At 36.8% G+C, this 21,753-nt stretch overlaps 1 protein-coding gene across 10 annotated transcripts in view; it reads left to right on the forward strand.

Moving 5' to 3' along the window:
• LDB3 (LIM domain binding 3) overlaps nt 1-16,818 on the forward strand; it is a 117,942-nt gene extending 101,124 nt beyond the window's left edge. For all 10 annotated transcript variants that reach the window (XM_071749244.1, XM_071749243.1, XM_071749246.1 and 7 more), the window contains 5 exons: nt 5,257-5,557; nt 6,753-6,933; nt 9,143-9,263; nt 9,977-10,092; nt 12,115-16,818. In XM_071749244.1, coding sequence (XP_071605345.1) covers nt 5,257-5,557; nt 6,753-6,933; nt 9,143-9,263; nt 9,977-10,092; nt 12,115-12,204 — 809 coding nt within the window. In that variant the 3' untranslated portion in view covers nt 12,205-16,818. The remainder of the gene's footprint in view (nt 1-5,256; nt 5,558-6,752; nt 6,934-9,142; nt 9,264-9,976; nt 10,093-12,114) is intronic.
• The last annotated feature ends 4,935 nt before the right edge of the window (nt 16,819-21,753 follow it).

Raw genomic sequence — 21,753 nt, forward strand, 5'->3', positions numbered from 1 at the left:
AGTACTTTGTAATACTATGCTTCCACTAACCACAGCTCCAATTACTGAAGGAATATATTGGATTATTCGTTCCTATGGAAAATATGCTCCTTGATGTTATTTAAATTCCCCTTGTGTTAATGTGTTGCCAATGGATGGAATTTCTAAACCCTTGATGACCAAAATGTGAACCTTCAAAATGAACAAATTAAATGTTACAGCAATATAGGTCTAATTGCAGTTGTGTTTCAAATTATCTTGTTCTGATCTTAGACAGAGAAATTAAAAGTCGATTTATATCTTGACACTCAAGTAAATATGAAGAGGCCAAGAATTCTAACAGTCTTAGATTCTGTCTTCTCTAATGCTCTATTCTAGATTTACTGAAATTAAAACAGTGCAAACTTAGACATAAAGCAGATAGACAAAGCAGTTGACTGTATTTGAGATGTAAAGGTGGAAAAAACCAATTCAGAATTATTAAGGGTCTCAAAGTCAGTAAAGGTTTCAGCTTCTCCTCATTTGCTTTTGGCTTAGTGTGTCAGCACATACCATGTTCTCATTGAAGGCAAATATTTTTTATCTGGCAAAAAAAGGAAAGTTAAAGATGGAGGATTTAATTCCATAGTGCAGAACAGAGCAAACTGTAGTACATCAAAATATTTCCTAAATGCACTGATTGATAATAAGCCCCATGCTCATTTAGGGGGGGATGTAAACTGCAGTTGGAAATAAATTTGTAGCTATATCCAATTAGTAGCTGTATCTGTAAAAGAAAAAGCTGGCTGTTGAATTATACTCAGAATTCTAAAATTGAACTCCAAAGTGACTCAAGTACAGAAGAAATTAAAGGTAAATATTTTATAGAAAATGTTTTGGGGGTTTTCTGGGTACCATTTTAGAGTTTTATATAGGTGATATAGTTGCACTTCATACTGATTTTGGAACATGAAGTGGCTTCAAGACATTTGCAGTTGCAGTCCTGAGTGAACAGGAAATTGTCACTTGGGAAGTAATGGAGGAAATTGCATTTCCTGTGACAGATGGGAAAGATCAATAGTACTTTGAAACAAACCACCAAGACATTTCGAAAACTTCCTCACCCAACTTTGTCAATGCATACAAATTCTGTCCTGCAGTGTAAGATGCAGGCAGCCTCAATTTTAGGGGACCACCTTTTCTCAAGTGATGACACAAAATTCATTTTTCCTGTCTAATCTAAGAGCAGCTTCAGGCTTTTGCAATAACTGCACTCTAACCTTAGCAAATAGTTTCTTAGACTTCTGTGTTTGTAAATTAATATAAGGATTTGCTCTGTGGAATTTGGAAGAGGAATGTATTTATGCTAGGCCTCAGTGCTAAGGGGAATGAAATGACTTGTTTCCCTTAAAAATATGGGCCAGCAACTTTCAGATTAAGACACCAATTGTCTCATAAATGCAGTATCCAGAAACATGACTGAATCAGAGGGTGTACAAGACTATTTTTATCTGTCTCAGATGGAAAAAAAATAATGGGCTTGAATCTGATTAAACTGAAACCAATCTCAAAATGAAACTGCATTGTGCAGTATCTGGCTCAGGTAGATGTAATCAGTAAGGTTACACTTCAAAGCAAAGAGTATTACTACCACTGACCTAACTGTGGTGGGAATTTTCTGCTGATTTGTTTCCTTCCTGTAGGGGAAGCAGTGGAATCAGTAATGTTTTATCTTCTCTGTCCCATAGATTTCATAACCCGTTTTTTTAAGACCATAATTGTTTCTGAACAAGGCCCACTAGATGGCAGAAAATACTTGTGTATTCCTTTCTTATAAATTTCCCCAGACTAGCCTAGTGCTTTCATGTCATCCAACTAACTCATATGTCAGTTCATACTAAGAAGTAACATGATACCAAAAAGTAAGAAAGCAGATCTTGCCTTTTCAGTCTCCTAAGTCCAAACAAGGCTACTCATGTATGTAAAAGTGCTCAAGAGTAAAAGCCTGATCTGCTTTTCTAGAAATGGGCAAAAAGATCCTCACAGATCTCAACTGTTCACTAAACATGTTCAAGACTAAAACAGCAGCTTGAATACCATCTTTCATTTTCAATTATTCTAAAGAAAAATGCTGCCCTCTTGTAAAGGACTTGATGCATCTTCTGCCTTCTCTGTCTTTTCCTATATACTTTTCCAGTATATAGCATAATTTTGGGCTTTGATAATGCAGCCACAAATGTAGAAAAAGCAAAATTATTCATAATTATGAATTACATTTGTTACTGGGAATTCATTATTAAAAATAATGGTTATGTGTTCTACTAATAAAAGTTAAAAAAAAAAAAAAGGGAAATTGTTCTCACAGTGTGAGTTAGGCTAGTACTGAAGACTTAAGCATCTGAGACTATATGACTAAATTAGTCTTTGGTAACGTGCCTTTTTTTTTTTCTGGAAGTAAAATATCCTCTTTGGAAATGGAGGGAAAATATCCAGATTGACCAATGAAGAGCTGAGAGGGAGAATTCCAATTTCCCCAGAAGCAAGTAATTGGCTTGTTCCTATGGCTGTTAAGAGAGAAAACAGGATAACAATAGACCCATTATTTCTTTCCTGCTATAAGAGAGTTTGAGCACTGAGAGAAGCAAGGTGATAGAGGCTGGGCTACTGAATTATTTAAAGTATTAGTTTTTGACCACCTAAGGGTCAGCTTATATAATAATGATATTTTGAGAGTCTGTTTTCTGATGTACTGAATCTTAGTACTTTCTACCAGCAAACAGCACCATTTATCTGCTGCTGCATATGTTGGAAGACTGAAATCCATGAACATGCAAAGTGAATTTGTATGGCAGTAGCTACTAAGACAAGAAAGTTACTCATAAAAGCTGAAGGGTATAGCTGTATGATAACAAGATAGTAATTCCCTTTTAATAACAATAGCTAAATATCAAAATTAGTGAAACCTTTCTAATATATTGCAATGACACTATTTTAAATCAATAGCAATTCTGGCCTGTTCAAAGGTGGGGAATACGTTGTAATAAATCCATCCTATAAAACTAAATTTTGGCTGAACACAGAACTCTGAGCAGTTGTGAACACCCAACATTCATCGTTTTGCAGTAATTCCCCTGGTATCTTCTTTCAGCAACTAGGGAAAAAAAATTACTTTGCTGCTTTATTTTACTATGGCAAGTAGAAAAGATAGAGTGAAAAGAAATAGAAGGTAGAGAGAATAAAAGACCAAGATCCTTCCCCATTGTTTATTTTTCAAATGAGGATAAACATTGGTTGAATAAACAAACTGGAAAAACAACATGATGAGACTTAGGAAGAAAAAGTGAAAATTAAGAGGTGGTAAATGAATTCTGAAACACAATAATAGAAAAAGACATCCTAGAAGTGGCACCTAGACCACTTCTGGAACTCTGGGTCTGAATATCATAGGCCTTCTGTGGGATTCAGTGCCATATTTTGCATTAACAAGAACAGTCTCTTGGGGGAGGAAGAATCCTTTCCCCAAATGGAGAGAGCTAGAAATCATCTTACATAATTAGAGAGCCTCATCGGTGGGAGCCTTTTGAACTCACCAATTAGAGATGAAATATTGCCTTCTAATTTTGCCTAGCTTAATACCATAATATATGAATAGCAACAGCCCCAGGGTTTAAAGAAATTGCATACAAACTTGCTGTTCTAAAATCTTGAAGCACTGTTTACCGTTCCCAAGTTTAAAAAAAAAAAAAAAAGCCTCAAGCTAAGGTGGGATGCATTTTTATGAAGCAGAAACTTTGTTGATGCTGCAGCATAAGAGTTTTATCAAGAAGATTCATTAGATTCAACTCTGAACTCAATAAAAAGAAGAAAATCAGAGATCACTGGGTGATCACAGGGGATTGATATATATGCAATTTAAGCACCTGCAATTGCCAACAATCAGTGTCTGTTATTCTGTGTGGCAGGGTGTGGGCTAAGGGAGGAATGTTACACAGATCATCTTCTCACCGCTTAATTATCCAGAAAAATCCAGGTTACATTTGGAACTCTCTTCTTGGTTGAAATACCTTTCTACCTGCAAGCCCCTTAAAGTTCTAAATGATACATTTGGCTATCATTTTATTGGCACTGGGATCCACTACTCAGAGTGTTTGCCTAGACTGCAGGAGAACTGGCTTCTGTTCCCAAATCTCTGCTCTCTCCCTTGGGCCAAACACTTCAGCTCTCTGAGCTTCCTCAAACAATCGTTCACTTTGTTTTCTTTGCAAAGGGGGAACTGCTTTTAGTGCTCCTAAAAAGTGGCAAAGTACTTGGCAAAGTGGGGCAGTTTCTTGAGTAGTGACCTCAGTCCTACACAATTCAAGATCTGATGTTTTGAAAAGAGCAGGGCAATGGGAAAACTTGTCAGTATGTGCAGGCTGTGGCTTCTGCTTATTTTATGTGATAAAGCTCCTCCCAAGATTAGAGCCTGGGTGCATACAAACACAGAGACAGTCTGCACTTAAGATTTTATGTGATAGTCAAAGGGTAGAAGAAAGGAAGTGTAACATTTCTGGTTTATACTTGGGAACTGAGGCACAGAGTTACTATGCTTTGCTCGAAGTTACACGGGAAGTCTGTGGCAGAGCCAAGAACTGAACTGAGATCAGTCATAACCACAAGTCTGGCCTTACTCTAAGTGCTGCTGGCTTTGTCTTACCAGTCATGTGAGCTGAACTGGCTCCCTCAATATTGCTTCCAGTGCTGTTTCTCTCTGGTCCCTGTGTGAGCCTGTTGTTCTGCAGAGACCTAGGAGTAAAGCCTACAAATTACAGATAACAGTGACATCTGTGGAAAATACTGCATTTTAATGAATATAATGAGATCAAATTTTAAGCATAACTTCTTATTGAAATTATGGGAAACTCTCTGTAAAACATTTGTTACATGATCTGGTCTTTCTATTTTTAACTTGTCTTAAACTGACTATATGGCAGTTTTTGAAATTAACACAGAATTGATGTATCCATTCCTGCTAGAAAATGAAGAGATGCTCTTGAAAATGGTTTCTATAAAAGCTGTTAAAGGCACTAGATGATGACTTCTGTAGTGTGTGTGCATCCAAAGTCAGTGATTGTGTCCTTGGCTTCAGTCCAGAATTACTGAGCAATTAATTAATGAGACAGACCATAATTAAGGGTCATCAGAAGCTGGTTTTGTATGTGTGTTGGAGTACCCTTTGGTTAAGTGTTGCTGTTGTTTTGCCATCAGAAGAAAAGACTTTAAAATACTTCTTGGTTTCTTTTGGGATACTTAACACAGCACCAGCACCAGTTCATTCCTACACCCCTGCCAACGCTGAGCCTGCAAGTCGCCCTCCCTGGGTAACAGATGACTCCTTTTCCCAGAAATTTGCACCCGGGAAAACCACCACCACTGTCACAAAGCACATCCAGCCAAGGGGTGTTTCAGTACCATCTCCTGCCTCAACTTCTGCTTACCCATCTCCAGTTTCAACTTCCTCCCATGGTCCTGCATTAGCCCGGGGAACAGTTCAGAGGGCTGAGCGTTACCCAGCCAGCAGCCGAACTCCTCTCTGTGGGCACTGTAACAACATCATTCGGTAAGGTCATGAGGTTTTGAAGAGGGGTGAAGCAGAAAAAAAAAATCAGAGAGACTGGTTGTTGTACATTAATAGAGCCTAAGACTCAGTGAAGTTACCCAGCAGGGATGTCTGTTTGCTACTTCATAAATGTAACATTTCCAGAGCTCATTTTGATGTTTTGTGGTTCACTTTGTATCACTGCAAAGTTATACGTGCTAATTGTTTGTTTCTTGGATGTTGTGGCAAATCACTGTTTTTTAAACAAGTTTCTGGTCATAAGGTATGTAAAACTTCATTGGGAGAGTTAGGGGGGGATTATGAGGATTATGGAGAGAAAAGGAATGGGGGGGGGATTATGAGGATTATGGAGAGAAAAGGAACGAGACATCATTTTGGAAAAGCAGCCAAATGTAATCGTAGCTTTTGTGTCTGGAGAAAGATAATGCCTTTCTCCAGATTCATAGTGATTCACAGCATGCCTCTCCCTTCTCTTCTCCCAGTTCATTCTGCTGGACTGGATCCCATTATTACCCTGTGGACTGCTAACCAACCTGAAGTAATCTGTGTTTAGTGACAGTTTTCCTCACTAAAAGGAGCTGGTTCTGGTTATTGTCCTATTATATTCTGAAATGGAAAGACTCTAGTAATAGTCACTGTATCTGATTAAAATAACCAAATGTAATGCCTCTTCCATATTATCAGACAGCAAGTTGTCATCTGATAGTATGACATTTCTAGAACATGCCACATGCAGTGCTCTCTCAGATGAAAAGAATGCAAGATACTTTAGGAGCTGTTGTGAGGTGTGGGGTGTGTAGGTTTGGAAATTTGCCTCTATTGGAAATTTTCATGCTTTGCAATGGTAGCATCATCTTAGGTGTTACAACCCTGGGCCTTTTTCTGTTGACTTTGCAGCTGTTTACAAAGACCACTTATAGCTATGCAGAAATAAAATTAATTTTTTTTTCAACAGCTCTTGGTAAATACAGTGTATATGAACAAACAATACTGAAATGTATTACCCTATTGGCAAAGTGTTTGAGTAATGATCTTTAAAAAGACTATTTTTGTTCAGGCTTTTGGATCTGATTTTAATATCTACCTTCATGGTTCTAGCAGAATGCTTGTTCATGTGTATGCAGTGTTTAACAAAGTGGGTTTGTCATCAGGGTAGTTTTTGCAATACCAGTAAGATAATTATGATTATTTACAGGGGTCCTTTCCTGGTAGCTATGGGTCGCTCTTGGCACCCAGAAGAATTCAACTGTGCTTACTGCAAGACATCTTTGGCTGATATGTGCTTTGTGGAAGAGCAGAATAGTGTGTACTGTGAGCGCTGTTATGAGCAGTTCTTTGCACCATCCTGTGCCAGATGTCACACTAAGATCATGGGGGTAAGAGAACAAGCCTAACCCTTTCTCCAGCTACGTGGTTCACTGAAGTAGTGAAATAGTTCACATTGTGAGGAATGAATGGAGCTATTTAATTATTTCCCCCCTTTGTAATAATAATATCCCAGCCTGTTGGAAACGAGGAACATATTATTTTAAAATTATTTTTTATATCTCCAAAATCTTGGATATTTCTGTACCTTATTCAACTCATAGAATATGTACTCTAATTACCATCTCACCGAGTATAAAGCAAGTAACACTTTCTGGATAGTTCTTTACTCTTCACTACACTTTTTTTCCCCTTATACAGCACTTAGTCTAAATTTCAATGAAGAGGTAAGTGATGCACAGCATCCATCATCTATTTAGTGGCCAGTCCAGCCTTAAATTGTGACACTTGGGGAGGGGCCCATTGCTCTTGCTGCACCTGCTGGTAGCTAGCAAACAGCTGCCAAGAGGAATTGTGCTCAATTCCTATGGTTAAGAAAATACAGAATAAGTACAAAGATCTGAATTGCAGAAAGACAAAAATAGGTGCTGTTTTTTTCTTAATGTACTCATGCTTAGATACAAGGAAATTTGCTCTATGTACACATTAGCTGGTGATGAGTTTGGAATACTGTATGATAAATTTAGCATATATTTAGTGTATTTATGCAGGTAACTATAGTGAACAGATTACATAATTCTCATAAATGAGGAAGCAAGGAGTACTACACTGTCTTTTCACTGCTTAGCTGTTGTCTCTTGACATCTGTCTAAATGTTGTCATTGACAGACAAGGTGCTTTTTCTGCAATTGCCATATAGAAATGGCAGCATCAGACACCTGTGGTGAAGCTCTGGCTCCAACCAAGTCCCTTTTGCTACCGCAGCAGTAGCAGTAATTTTACAGCAAAGTACTGACTTAACTCGAGTACCTAATTAATGCTGGCACAAATCAGTTACCCCAGTATGGATTTTCATCAGGAGAATAGCAAAGATGCCAGCTGCCTCTATTTATATAAACAGGTTTTCTTAATCCTTTTTGCTTGTTTGTTGGTTTTGCTTCTGATCTCAGTGAGGCTCCTAAATGGATTCAAACCTATTTATCAGTGGTAGTTGTTTTGCAAACAGTATCAGAAGTTAATGAATCTCAAATGGTGATTCTCTAATGAGCTATATGGGAAATGCAAATTGGACTATTTTGTCCATTGACTGGATTGAAAGCATGGAAGAGGACTTCAGTCTGTCTTGTTCTAGTCAATGGAAATTAAAAAAATCTTTGAAAGAGAATCAGAGTCTGTGGATGTAATTGAAAAGCATAAAGTGGGATCCAGATTCTCAGTTGGTATACATCAGTCCTGCTTCACTGAAGTTAACAAAGTTAATTAATTTACATCAGCTACATAGCTGGCCTTTGCAATCAGGGCTGTTTGACAGAGAAACTGTCAAACATGGTCTTGGACACAAGTAAGTTTGACAGGTTGGCAGGTAACCACGCATCAGAGCTCAGTACAGCAGCTTTGGGACTTAGACTTCTGTATGACAAGCCAAGAATGAGCAGTAATAGACATTGCTCTATCCTAAATAGAAGGAAGCTGATAAAATCTGTATACTCAGTTCAACAGAACATCAGTTGCACAGAATTTGGGGTTTTTTGTTATGAACACTTGGCCTAGGAACAAGCGTATTTCACTAATCACAGAAGATAAAAATGTAAGAAACTTTTTTTTAGAATTCCACATTAATTTGTGAGGCATTCTTGTGAGAAGCTTAAAGAAATCAATACTTAATCTAAGTTGCTTTGAAACATCAGACTTAGATCACTTATGCCTTGAATGCATTTCTTGGTCTTAGAGAGAAAAGCATTTATTTAGCAAATCATACTCTTGCACTGAAGAGTTCATCTTAGTCATGTTGAAACAAAGGAGAAAAAAATCAGAATCTTTGGGCAGAATCTCTCCTGCAACAGTGACTGGGCATGTTGATACAAACAGCTGGCTGAACTATGTTGTTTAATTTTGGCAAATACATTGTTCTAGAAAGTTTGCAGTCCTATTTCCTCTTTCTTTTCAACAGAACCCAATTTTTGTCATCCTTCCTTCTTCTGTGGAGGAGAATTGGCTGGGACAGAAGGGAAAAATTTATAGCACCTCTGTTCTGTATTTTTCACCAGTGGGTAGTTGCAGGGCATTCTATTCTGCTGGAAATTCTTGTTTGTTTTACAGGAAGTGATGCATGCCCTGAGACAGACTTGGCACACAACTTGCTTTGTCTGTGCTGCGTGTAAGATGCCGTTTGGGAACAGCCTCTTCCACATGGAGGATGGGGAACCCTACTGTGAGAAAGGTAGGGCCAGCCAGACAGTGCTGCTCAGTTCTTGTGTCCATCAGGTTGGATGGAAGCAACAGAAGAATAAAGCAGCTGGCAAACAAAACAGGATCAGTCACCCATCCAGCACAGATTTTGTTTCTGCTCTTCACATACACAACTTTTTTCCTCCCTGTGTTTTTCTCAGCTTTATATTGTAAACTGGCAGAGCACTGTTCTTTTGCCTCTCTGTCCCAAAATGCCCTACCTTTCTGTCCTTCCAAGTAATGATGTGGCCCCAACTGGCCAGTATGGGGATTTCATAATATTTTCCCTTAATGCAGAAAGAACATAAATCCACTCAAGGAAACTTAAACTATGCTTCTATGCAACCCTTAAGGTAACTGTCACTGGCCATTAGTTTGTTTTCTAAGGACCATATTTGTACTTATAAATAGCTTCCATCTACATTAAAACTAATATAAAACTAATGCGAGAAATGGAACTTCAAATTTCATTTTTTTGGTTTGTTTTCTATGCTTGTGATAACAACTCTCATGCTGACATGGGGTTTTGAGCTGTGTTTGAATAATAAAAGAAAAGCAGCAAACTTCAGTGTGTTTCTGTGAATGTAGTAGGAAACTGAGCAAAAACAATGAAAAAGTTCATCCTCTGGAACCTTTCTATTTCTCTTGGACATCGGATGATTATGTTAAGAGTTCATTCTAAGTTTGCTTTTTGTTTTATTTTAGATTACATTGCTTTGTTCAGCACAAAATGCCATGGCTGTGACTTCCCTGTTGAAGCCGGAGATAAATTCATTGAAGCTCTTGGACACACTTGGCATGACACCTGCTTCATTTGTGCTGTAGGTTCTATCCAAATACTATCTCATTTCTTTATACTCATAAATTGTGAAGACCTGAAAGCAGGAATGACTAACATAATCCCAAGGATGCAGAGGGATTTAATTTCATTATGTGCAGATGGAGAGCGATTGGAGTAATTTCTCTTCTTGTCCATAAATTTTTACTAGAATTATTAAACTTGACCATCATAAGCAAGTGCTTTCTAATAAAACATCCAGTTTTAGGGAGTACACACTGGAATGTATAGCACTATTGCTGTTTCTCTTTTCAGTGTTTTAAAATACATCTAAAATAAGGGTTTAAAATAAATTAACACCATACTGAACAGTATAGCCATAATCTTACTTACAAAGCAGTGCAGTTTCTATTTCCATGCAGAATGCTTGCTGAAACTTGCAAAAAGGAATCTGCTTAGAGAGAATGAGTAGCAATTAGCATAGAAGTTGGTCAAACTCATCAATCTGTGGCGTGCATACAGCTACATAGTGTGGCCTTATTCCCAGTCTGCACACAAAGTAGTAAAGTCCATATGATAAACAGTACTTTTCTTATGGTTCTAATACAACTGTGCCGCTCTACAACAGATCATTCCTATGGTAAGAATACCTAGAACCTCTAATTAGCTAAAAAAAATGTATGTTGGCCATACCAAAAATGATGGTAACAATTTCTGATGTTTGCTGAACTCTAAAATTTAGGCTCAAGAGTCGAAGGTTTATAAATAGAGATGTTTATAAATATCTAAAGCTAAACTAGCTACTGGTCTTTCAAGGGTAATTGAAAGTTAGTGACACAAATGTGTCTATGGAAATTGAAGTCTTTTTGAAATTCTAACAAGAAAGGAGTGCTAAGACAGTGAGTTTCTTTCACAAACTAACAGCTTTTGGTCACTCGTAAGACACATTCTCTGAACACTTTGTGTTCTTTTTCACTTGTTCAACTGCATCCTTATGTATCTACTTAAATGATTTATGATTAAATGACTTAAGTGATTTTCTGTAGAGGTGACAGTTTAGTTAACGCAGTTATCGCAGGATTTTTTTGGGATCTAACTATTTCTTTCAGTAGATTAAGACAAATGCAAATGAACACGTTACTCAATTTCTAATACACTATCCTTTTATCCTTTTGTATGATTTTACTTTTGCTTGCAGTTGTGTACCACTGATGGCTCCAAGCCTGCCATAAGCATTAAAACCAATGTTTATTCTTATTCCTACATTCTGATGTGTTGACTTCCTTAAGGGGTTCTGGTCAACTGTGACCATGCAAGTGGTACTGCTCTACCCTGTTTAGATACTGTACAATTCCAAGGCAGCTTAAGCTGATCTAAACCTGGGCTGTCCTGCCTCAGCTGTGCATTCTCACATGCTTTGTTATGGCAACACAAGTGTTTGTGCAGCCAGCAGAGAACTCTATGAGCTGAAGAATAACTTGGTAAGAATAAGTAATTAGTCTGCAATGATAGTGGCTGGCTGAATGACTCACTCCTTCGTCAGCACCCATACCAAAACAAAGTAATAACAGGAATGAGCATCTAATGGTACTGTGGCAGGATGGCACCCCTGGGGCCATGGCAACTAACTGGAGCTTTTGTAAAATCATACCTTACAAGGAGCAGAATCTAGGTCTTAAAGTCTGAGCTAGCTGCATTTGCTACTATCCTTTGACAGCCTACACAGGCACTGCTGGGACACGCTGAAGCTGCCTGGGGGATTATGTACCCAGACTTCATTTTCATAGAAACTAGTGAACTTAGTGGGTAGTGGTGATAGTAAAGTACAGAGAACTGATGCAAACCAGAACCCAACCTCAGCATGGAGTAGAAAAACTACCAAGACATGCACTTTGATGCACTTTGAAAGAAATCAGATGGACTTCTGCCAAAGAAATGTTTGAGCAGAAGAGAAATGCAGTTGAAACGGAAACGTCTTTATTTCTCTCTCTCTTTTTTTTTTTTCTTTTTTGATTTATTTTTATTATTTTAAACAATACCTGATTGTATTTATTGTTAATTCTAGGTATGCCATGTGAATTTGGAAGGTCAGCCGTTCTACTCTAAGAAGGATAAGCCACTGTGCAAAAAGCATGCCCATGCCATCAATGTTTAAAAGAAGAGTTGGCAGTCAGTAATGCCGAGGGAAAAGAGATGAGTAACTGGGCAATTATAAAGTTGATAACCATGGCTAGTGTTTCTCTTGGTAAAAGCTAGGAAGTTGATACTCTTGAAATTTAACCTCTTTCATAAATGCAGAACATGCTTTTGCAAAGTTACTACAAAAACCTACTGAGTGAACAGTTAAAAACAAATTAACTGGTCCGTTATTAGGGCAAGAGTTGTGGGACATGCTGAAATTAACTAAAAAGTATAATATAAAAAGTTATGTATGAATACAATTTCAAAATAACTACCCACAGCAGTTTTACTGCTGAGACCACACACTGATGTTTAAAAACAAGTGGAAAAGTCCCTTTGTAATAAGTAATTTTCTTTCTTAACAAGAATAAGTGCCACGTGTACAATCATCTGTAGAACTGAAGGCCATAGCTTTCAAAGGGAAATAAAGAAATTAGGGTTTCCTCTATGAAAAGTGAGTGCTATTGCATTACATTGTGGTGCTACCTCATAGCATCAAATATTCTAGATTCTTTCCAAATAAGAAGTCTGCCTTGAATCCATATGTAGCTGGGAAGCCTAGTAGAGAATCCATAACTTAGTTTGAAAATAAAGTGGAAACAGAATGTATTCCTTCCATAACTCAGTAAGACTGAGAAGAGCATGTCAGTCTCACCAGAGCATTTGGCTTATAACACGCACAGGAGATTAATTCACTTTCACATCATAATGGAAAAGGACAACTGGCTTTCTCCAGAGTGCTCTTACATTGAATGGAAGAGAGATGGTTGGCAAGGCCAGCTTTTAATTTGAAACTAATTTTCTTTATTCTTGTGAGGAAAAAAAAAATTCCAAGTTGCTTTAGTCTCCAATTCCCATTGATATCATTGGGAGGTAGGGCGGTATCATCTGCCTTCCTCCCACCGTGAACACAGAAGAGAGACATCCACATAACACAGCTTGGGAGTGGGAGACAGGTTGCAAAAGTTCCCTGCTCTATCCCACATATTTAGGAAGAGGATACTTTTCATTTTTTTTTCTATTTTGTAAATTAAGATCGAATTAAAATCGCAGCATAATCGATTTAAAAGGCAGCATAACACCACAGGCACATACTCTTTATTACTTCTATTAGTTTAAATGCAACACATCCTTAATTACAGCAGTGTTTGCCATTGTAAAAGAGTAGATGGACTCCAGCAATTAGGTTAACCATACAGTGATCTTGTCTAATATTTAAAGAATAATTTTCAACTTTTCTAAACAGTTATATGCAAAAGAGCAATACTTGTAGCATTGATAATACTTTCGAATGTTTAATTTTAAATATGAATTCCTTTTCTATTGGAGATAGCACTTCTGTCTGTTGGAAAATTGAGATTAAGTGAAAAGTCTGATCACTGATCAAGTTTTATTAATTTCTTTAAGTGAGAATTACGATGTGTACATTGACAGCTTTCAGTACTAACAGTTTTGGATTAGTATTTCTGAGGCTGAGGATGCATTCTGTGGGCCACATCGAGGTGCCATCTGCACCCTATTTTACCTTGTCTTTTGAGTAACGAGAAATCACGTAGTATCAGTTGAGTTTTCCTTCTGGATAACACCTGTTTTAAGAAAACTGGCGTGTCTTTTCAGGGATAAAGAACTATGCACAGCTGAGGAGGGAATAAAAGAAATTTGGAGTTCTAATATATGAATTAAGTGAGATGCAGGCAGTCTGCATCTTGGACAAAAATAACAACCTGAACTGCCCATGGCAGTTTTGACATATATGACCTATATTTATTCAGCAGGTATCTGAGTTCTCCCAGATCTGAGTGCCATAGGGTCAGATTTTTACACACATTAATTATTCTAGCAGACTTTTTAATTATATGCAAAGTCTTTTTTTTCTTTAGCAAACAAATTTTCTGTTTTCAGTTGGTGCTGGGCTGGTGTGAATATGGTTCCACTGATTACAAAAATCCAAAGATTTGGCTCATGATATCCTCTAGAGAAGTAAATTGTAATCATGGAATTATTTTTTCACTCATACTTCATTAAATAACTTTTTGTAACAGTAAGACAACTCTAGATTTCCTTTTAATTTTTGAATGTCATTCAACAAAACTGTTTATTTTTCTCCTGTTTAGGGGAATTCATATCGGCATATTATTGAATATAAGATATTGAAGATATTCTTTAGGCAGATTTCTGTGTTACCCACTGTCTGGGATTAGTCTCTTACTATCATCATCAAAACGGGGAGTCATACTCCTTCAGAGGACACAAAACATTAGGGCTTGTGATGCCTCAGGAGAGGTCTTTCCTCTCTGATCTGTGTGTCTATGTGCATGGCTCTCTGTTTCACTAAAAGCTCCCTCTCTACCAGCAGTGTGAAGGATAAAGCATTTTAGGAGATGGTCAGAGCTCCAGGGCTGCAGTTGAGGCAGGGGTGCAGCCTGTGCAGAGATGCTGGTCGGCAGCATAGCTGGGATATTCACAGGGGAACCCAGATTTCCAGCCCGTGAGTTGCTGGGGTGGACAGGAGTCTGTGTGGACAGGGAAAGAAAGGCAGGTTTGGATCAGAGAAGGGAGAGCACCTGCACCAGCCAGAATGTAAGGCCTCTGATTGAGTGTGAAATGATGAGGTGTTGAGCAGAGAGGAAGCTCTTCTGAAGCAGGAGCTGGAGGAGGGGAAACAGTTAGGTAAGGACAGTTTCATCAAGCTGACATATTAGATAGTTGGGGTGGGGTAGAAGGGGGGGAGGGAGGAGGAGCCAGGATGACTCCCTACAGTCAGGGCAAGGGCTTGAAGGAAGAAATCAGGGTACAAGTAGCTCACAGTAATCCAGAGAGATACTATGAATACGAATAGAAGGGGTGAGCAAGGAATGGGGTACAGGATCCAATCTCGTAATTTGAAGCTAGTACTGCAGAAGGGTGAATGTATATTATATATATTGTGAGCATAGCTGAGCTAGCTATGAGAGTGGCACCAGTGAGAATGCAGCAGCACAGACTTCAGTGGGAGCCACACCAGCTTGAAAGAGTCCTGAAAATTTCACTGGGAAAATTTCCTTTTCACTGGGAGCCGTACTAACTTGAAAGAGGCCTGAAATTTTCATTGGACTGATAACCTGCACTGCAACACATCCCTGACTCCAGCTGGTGTCTGAGCAAGTGAGATTAAAGCTAGTTTACATATCACTATAGGAGGTACAGTGATATCTCTGAATGAAGAACAGAGATACCCTGAGGATTATCATGTAATAAATTTCCTGTTTTAACTTGTGCTGCTTCATAATGTGGTCCAAAAATAGGGAATCCACTTACCCACCCTTGATATCTATATTAAGATAAAATTTTTGCACATATCTGAACCAGAAATTTGTGAATAATAAGGTAGTATTTCAACTTTCACGGGGGTAAAATACCACATAATGGTTGGTACTCTTCTGCCACATGTCACCCTTGTGATATGGGGGCAAGAAACATGCATATATATATATATATATATATGTACACACACACACACACACACACAAATATATGTATTTAAAAATAAGCAGAATTGGGCTCTTCAACTACCCCTGAACATAAATGCTGTACAAAAATATACAAGACAATGTGTACTTGTTTATGTTTTATGTCTTGTAATAGATGCTTGGGACAAGTCCGAAGTTCCTCTAAATGTTTCTCTTGATTCTCATTAATGTGGGGTTTTACATACTAAAACAAAGATACTGTACCACTGAATGATCAACTAAAAAGACCAGTCTTTTATCTCACTAAAACATGTTCAATAACTTTTCAGTCAAAAGCTTCAAACACTACATTAATGTTTTTTTTCTTGTCTGTTATTTTTGCAGAACAGGGTAAATTAGATGCTTCCAAAGAAGACTGCTTTTATTATCTGAAAATAAAAAAATGAGTGGGGAAAACCCCCACTCATTACTTTTTTTTTGGAAGTTAGTTCTTACTGTATTTGATTTACATATCAGGCATTTCTAAAATCCATATAAAACAAGTAAAAATATTTTACTTTGGTCCTTCAGTGGTCAGTACTTTGAACGAAATGTTTTGTTAAAGATTATCTGTATTTATGTTTAATAATGTGAATGTCCACAGCACTGAACAAACTTATTAGTGTCTAATGCTGGGCACACTAATGTTTATTTTCAATATTTGTCCCCTAGTAGCAGATACTAATTTGTTTAGTATTTATAAACATCAGAATTTGAAGCTGAGTGATTTCTTGCCTGCAGTGACCATATTAGAAGTTTAGGTTTTATAATATATTGACATGTTGACTTGATGCCACAAGTGCCCTTGCTTCTAGATCTATATTTTTTCTTAAGTTCCTAGTTATTTCAGAAACAGACTGTAGTGTGGTTTATGAGGTGTGAGTAACTACCTTGCATGGATTATCTGTGCCAACATGAATAAGACAGTCTAGTAATAAAAGGAATGTGCAAATACAGTTAAACCTTTATGATTTGTGCGTATTTTTATGGCATGTGAACAGCTGACAGCTTTCAGCCATGTAATACTGATAAGAAAGCACACAAAAGCTTGTACTCTCTACTTCAGACCTGAAAATAAAAATTAAAAGCATTGGTTTCAAGCTTTATTGTATTTCAGTCTTGAATGTTTTATTAACCATATAACACTCTTTCCAACAAATGTAAGTATGCTTAAAAGATGTAGTGTGCTAACAGTACGTGTTGTAACATAGCAAGACTTGTATAGTCACAGGCCTTATTGTGTCAACAAATACTGTTTATAGTAACTTTAAGGAATGGGTAAATTCTGTCTTGGGTTACATTGATGCATCTGGGAACAAACTTTGATTGCATAAGTTCAGGTGGGTGTTCTTCTATTTTTTAGTAGAAGTTACTTCAAACAATAAACAAAACATTTAAATGTCCTCATTGAGCTCTAGTGCCAAGAAATACTCCCCAATGAAAGGATATTTTCATACAACAGTGTGGCTAATAAAAGCAGCCATTTTGTGCATTCCTAATCCACACCCCTCAGGAATGCAGGTTTTTTTTAAGATAGAACTAATTATATTAAATTTAATTAAGAATTTAGAGCATAAATGGGCAGACTTGGCTTTAGATATCATTACGAAGTACAGCATCAGGAATCACAACTTTGCACTTTGCACTTGGATTTTATTTTACAGCCCTGATTTCTGTTTACAAGGCGCATAAGGAAAAGCAGAGTTCAAAAGAATGAACAGAACATAGCAATTTTGAGCTGACAGAAAAATGCCTGTTTTTCAGATTGGCTGTTCTGATCTTTAACCTTTGCACAAGACAGTGGTTCCTCAGCTGTGCACTGTGATCTCTGGAGAGTTCAGCTCTTGGAAGTGGAAGCAGCAGAGGCACAAGCACAGCACTGTGCCAGATCATAGGGTGCAAAAAGTGAATAGAGCAAAGTTCATTAGAAAAGGCCATGGTGCAGAGCAGTTTGATGAGTGTTACATTAAGAGATTCTTAATAGAAGAAAGATTGTGATTTACTCTGAAGAAAATGGTGATTTGAAAACTCTAGGCTTGGGCATAATTTGCCCCCTCCCCAATCAATCTTAAATTCAGTCAGTTTCTGTTGATTAAAAAAGGAAGGAATGAGTGAAGAAGATTGATTAAACCATTATTGACTACACAATGAAATGCTTTGTTTTCCCAGTCAAATCAGAGTTGTGAATGAGATTCAGGTTACATTGATGCATAAATTCTGTGTTGTATGCCTATAAAACATGTCCTTAGATAGCTGTTAAAAATACAGTTCCTCCTCTTCTTAGGAAGATTACATCAAAAGAAAACAGTAAGAAATGTGTATTGTACTAATAAGGACTGTTAGACTGAGCCACAAGACTTTTTTTGTGTGTGATACAGGCAAGAAGAATGAATTTTTTGAATGAAGCTAAACTTTTGAACAAAACATGTTTTTCTTTTAAAATTAGCTGGATCATAATTATTAGGGAACAATAATTACGTATAAAATATCATTAACAAATCTGCCTGGACTACAGAAGTATTTGCTAATCTTACTACTTTAAAATTCAGATTTTTTTAATTAATTACAAAGATGTTCTGAAAAATCATCTTCATTTTACTAAGTGTAGTGCTACTGATAAAGAGTTGAGGCTGTCCTGAAACTGAATTAATGATTTTTTTTTTCTTTGAATTAGAAGATATAGATAAAAATTACACCTTCTAATTGAATAAAGGTGATGGTTCTTCTAGTGCTTGTGGAATGAATACTGATTGCTACAAGAAAGAAAGATAGGAAACATGCTGTTTTTCTGGAATGTCTTATTATTATGGTGCATTGCAGGCTTGATAAATATCTATAGCCATCATTAAGGATGTAATTTCAGAACAAAAGAATGTGTTACAGGATTTTAATTAATTATTTTTAGAGCTAATAATTCAGACTGGAAAATAATGTTTGGATCAAGGTTTATTTTTTTTTTAAAGAGATCTTAATGCTGATGAATGTTAGTATTTCTTTATGTATGTATGAAAAATGTATGTGGATTACATACTCTGAACTGAGGTTCTGATTTCCTTTAAGTGGAAGTTTTTCATACCTGCAATATTTGAGCCTAAATGGCTATGAGCAGGCCGTTTATTATACATAGCATAATAGTAATAAAGCATTAAACTAAGTACACCTAGAGACTTTGTTTTTGCTATCAGTCAGGTATTTGGGCTTTATGAGGTAATAATCTCTAGATTTTTTGATAGCACAGAGGATATGGGAGCAGAAAGAAGGGCATGCTTTCCAAAATTTGGCTTCATATAAAAAATATGAATTCATAAATAAAAATTCATGAATAATGTTTGTGCATTATAAACAAAGAGCAAATACATTCTTTCACAAACAAGTATTCTTCTGATATAACTGGTGCTACCTGTAGGCCTGCATGTTTCCTGACCTACTTTCTTTTTCTTACTGGAATTTTCTCCCTATGGTGATTTTGAGGACATCATAAATTTTCCTGTGACTTCTGCACATGTGAAAGCCTGATCAGAGTTACTGCTACACATCTTTGTAACATATGTGTAGCTGTGTAGCAGTGTGGGATAAAAAAATATAATGTACTGTACTGAATATCATGACTGTATGCAGTTAGACAACTGCATCCTGGAAACACCAGATGTAATGGGATTTATTGTGGATATACAATATATATGATACTATATGGAAGTTTCTGCTTTCCTGCATGTATGCTAAACAGCATCTGTGCTACACTGCACATACCTCTGGCCAAAAAACTCTTGCAAGAAATGTGATAGTGCTAGCCAGAGAGATTCAGGTTCTAGTTTTCATATCAAATTTAGCATACCTGAATCTAAACTGTGTTGTTAAGAAATAATGACAGAGCATACTTATCCTTTGAGATTGTAGTCTTAGTGCCAGCAGGAGAACAGCAATGTATTTTATGTGGATGATGATTCTCTGCCATCTGTATTAGGCAAACCAGTTTCTGGAATGGGAGCTTTTCAGAGTTGCCATTCTTCTGTTACTTTGTTGTGACACCAACGAGACTGAATTAAAACTTGTAAAGATTTCATTTAATTTGATGGCATTAATTTGTGCTCACGTTGAAGGGCTTCATGTTTTCCCCCATGTCACTTACTCAGCTTCGTGTTACACAGCTTGTAATAGATTGAAAAGTCTGGTGGTGCTAATTACACCTAGGCACACAGACACAGACTTTTAGGTTAGGAAGAGCATCCTGAGATTACATTCTTAGTAGCAAATGCTTAACATATTATCTGTTTTTTATAGACTTACGTGGTTGGTGCCTGTTATTTCCTAAGCAGTCACAGAAGCTGCTCTCTGTTCAGACGTTCTCTGGAAACAAAGAGTCAGTGTTACTAAAAAGTAGGTACTAAAGTCTGGAGGCAGTATATATCTTTAGGGTCCAGATTTGCACTATTAGCAGAACCTTGAATAGGTTTTGATCCTATGCAATTGCCACAAAAAAAAAAAAAAAAAAAAAAAATATATATATATATAAATAAATAAAAAAAAAAAAAATAGAATGCATAACAGCATAAAAGTGCTGGGTCAGAATCATCTCCCTCCAGTTTAGGGAAAGTCATTGGCAGAGGAAGGTAAAAATTACATCTCTAAAACTTTTCCACAAATACTTGCGCTGTGATGATTTTACTCATTCCTTTAAAGGACAGCGACGAAGTTGTCTGCTTTCTCTGATCTCACAGCACAGAAAATAATTAATAAAACAATCTTTAAGTCAAAGGTTAGTTAAGTAAACATTTATTTTAGCCTTCCATTATTAAGTGCAGCTACTTAAAATTGAACAATTGCCATCAAAGAGGGCACATGTGAAATCAGTAAAATGAGATAAAAATGTAGGAGAGTGAAAATGCAAAGAAAAAGTAGCTTTGAGCATAGCAATTAACCACTCGATCTACCCTTCCTCTATTCATTGCAGGATAATTCATTATAACTGAATTAATGGCAAAACATTCAGTAATAGGCCTTGGTGAGGAAATAGGAGCAGTGTATCAGGATATCCTTTTTCCTCCCCAGAGTACCAATACTTTCAATTTTATATACAACGGAAGTAATTAATTGCAACACAAAGAAGCACAGCTGTGTTTCCTGATGGTCAGGCATGCAATAGCTGCTATTGTTTAGCATTTTGAATATGGGCACTGAAAACTCTTCAACTGCTTTGAACATTTTACATTTTGGAGATTTAATTTCCATTAGTAGCTTTTGAATTTATAGTGGAATTTTAATATGCTATTATCTTGGCACAAAATGTGACTTTTCTTATTCTTAATTTAGTAGACCTGTATTGTTTTGGTTTTGCTAGAATATGGAAAAAGGAATAGAATGAGGGTATTTGCCTTTGATAACAGCAATGTGTTAATTGTTAAAAATGTGTTTAGAATGAGAAAAAAAAGGATTTGATTAGTTGAAATTAATTGGTTTATTTGTTTTATATAGGATTCAGATCTGTTACATTCTAACATACTTGGAAGAACATTGCATTTTCAGTCTGATAAATGTCCATCTTTGTAAATCTCTGCACTACCCACTGCAGCTGCCAGACACTTCCACTTGAATCTGTGCCTCTTGAGGACAAAGCTGTTACACACACCAAGACAGAAATTGCCTGTATTGAAAAGAATTCTCCTTGTTTGAAAGTGGGTTTAAAAAAACATTTCCTCTTTCTGCATTGGTTCAGTTTCTGTTGCTGAAAAGGATCTTTATCAAGAAGTGAAGTTTTTGTTACAAAGGCTTGAGGTTTGATGATGCCTCAGCAGAAGAAATGTTAATACAATGTGGCTTGGGATCTAGAGATTGTTTCAACCTGTAAAAGAAAGTAGCAAATACTTCCTACAATAAAAGGTGCAGAACACATTCTCAGAGAAACTAATAATTAAAACTTTCTTGCAGATCATTTGACACTGCAAACTGATAGTTAATTCAGAATATAATTTTTAAAATCTGTGCAAGAGTCTAACTCTAGTTATACTTCTCAGAGCAAATGAAATCTTTCTGATTTT

Source organism: Heliangelus exortis, chromosome 7, assembly GCF_036169615.1.
Source record: "Heliangelus exortis chromosome 7, bHelExo1.hap1, whole genome shotgun sequence".
Classification (NCBI taxonomy): domain Eukaryota; kingdom Metazoa; phylum Chordata; class Aves; order Apodiformes; family Trochilidae; genus Heliangelus; species Heliangelus exortis.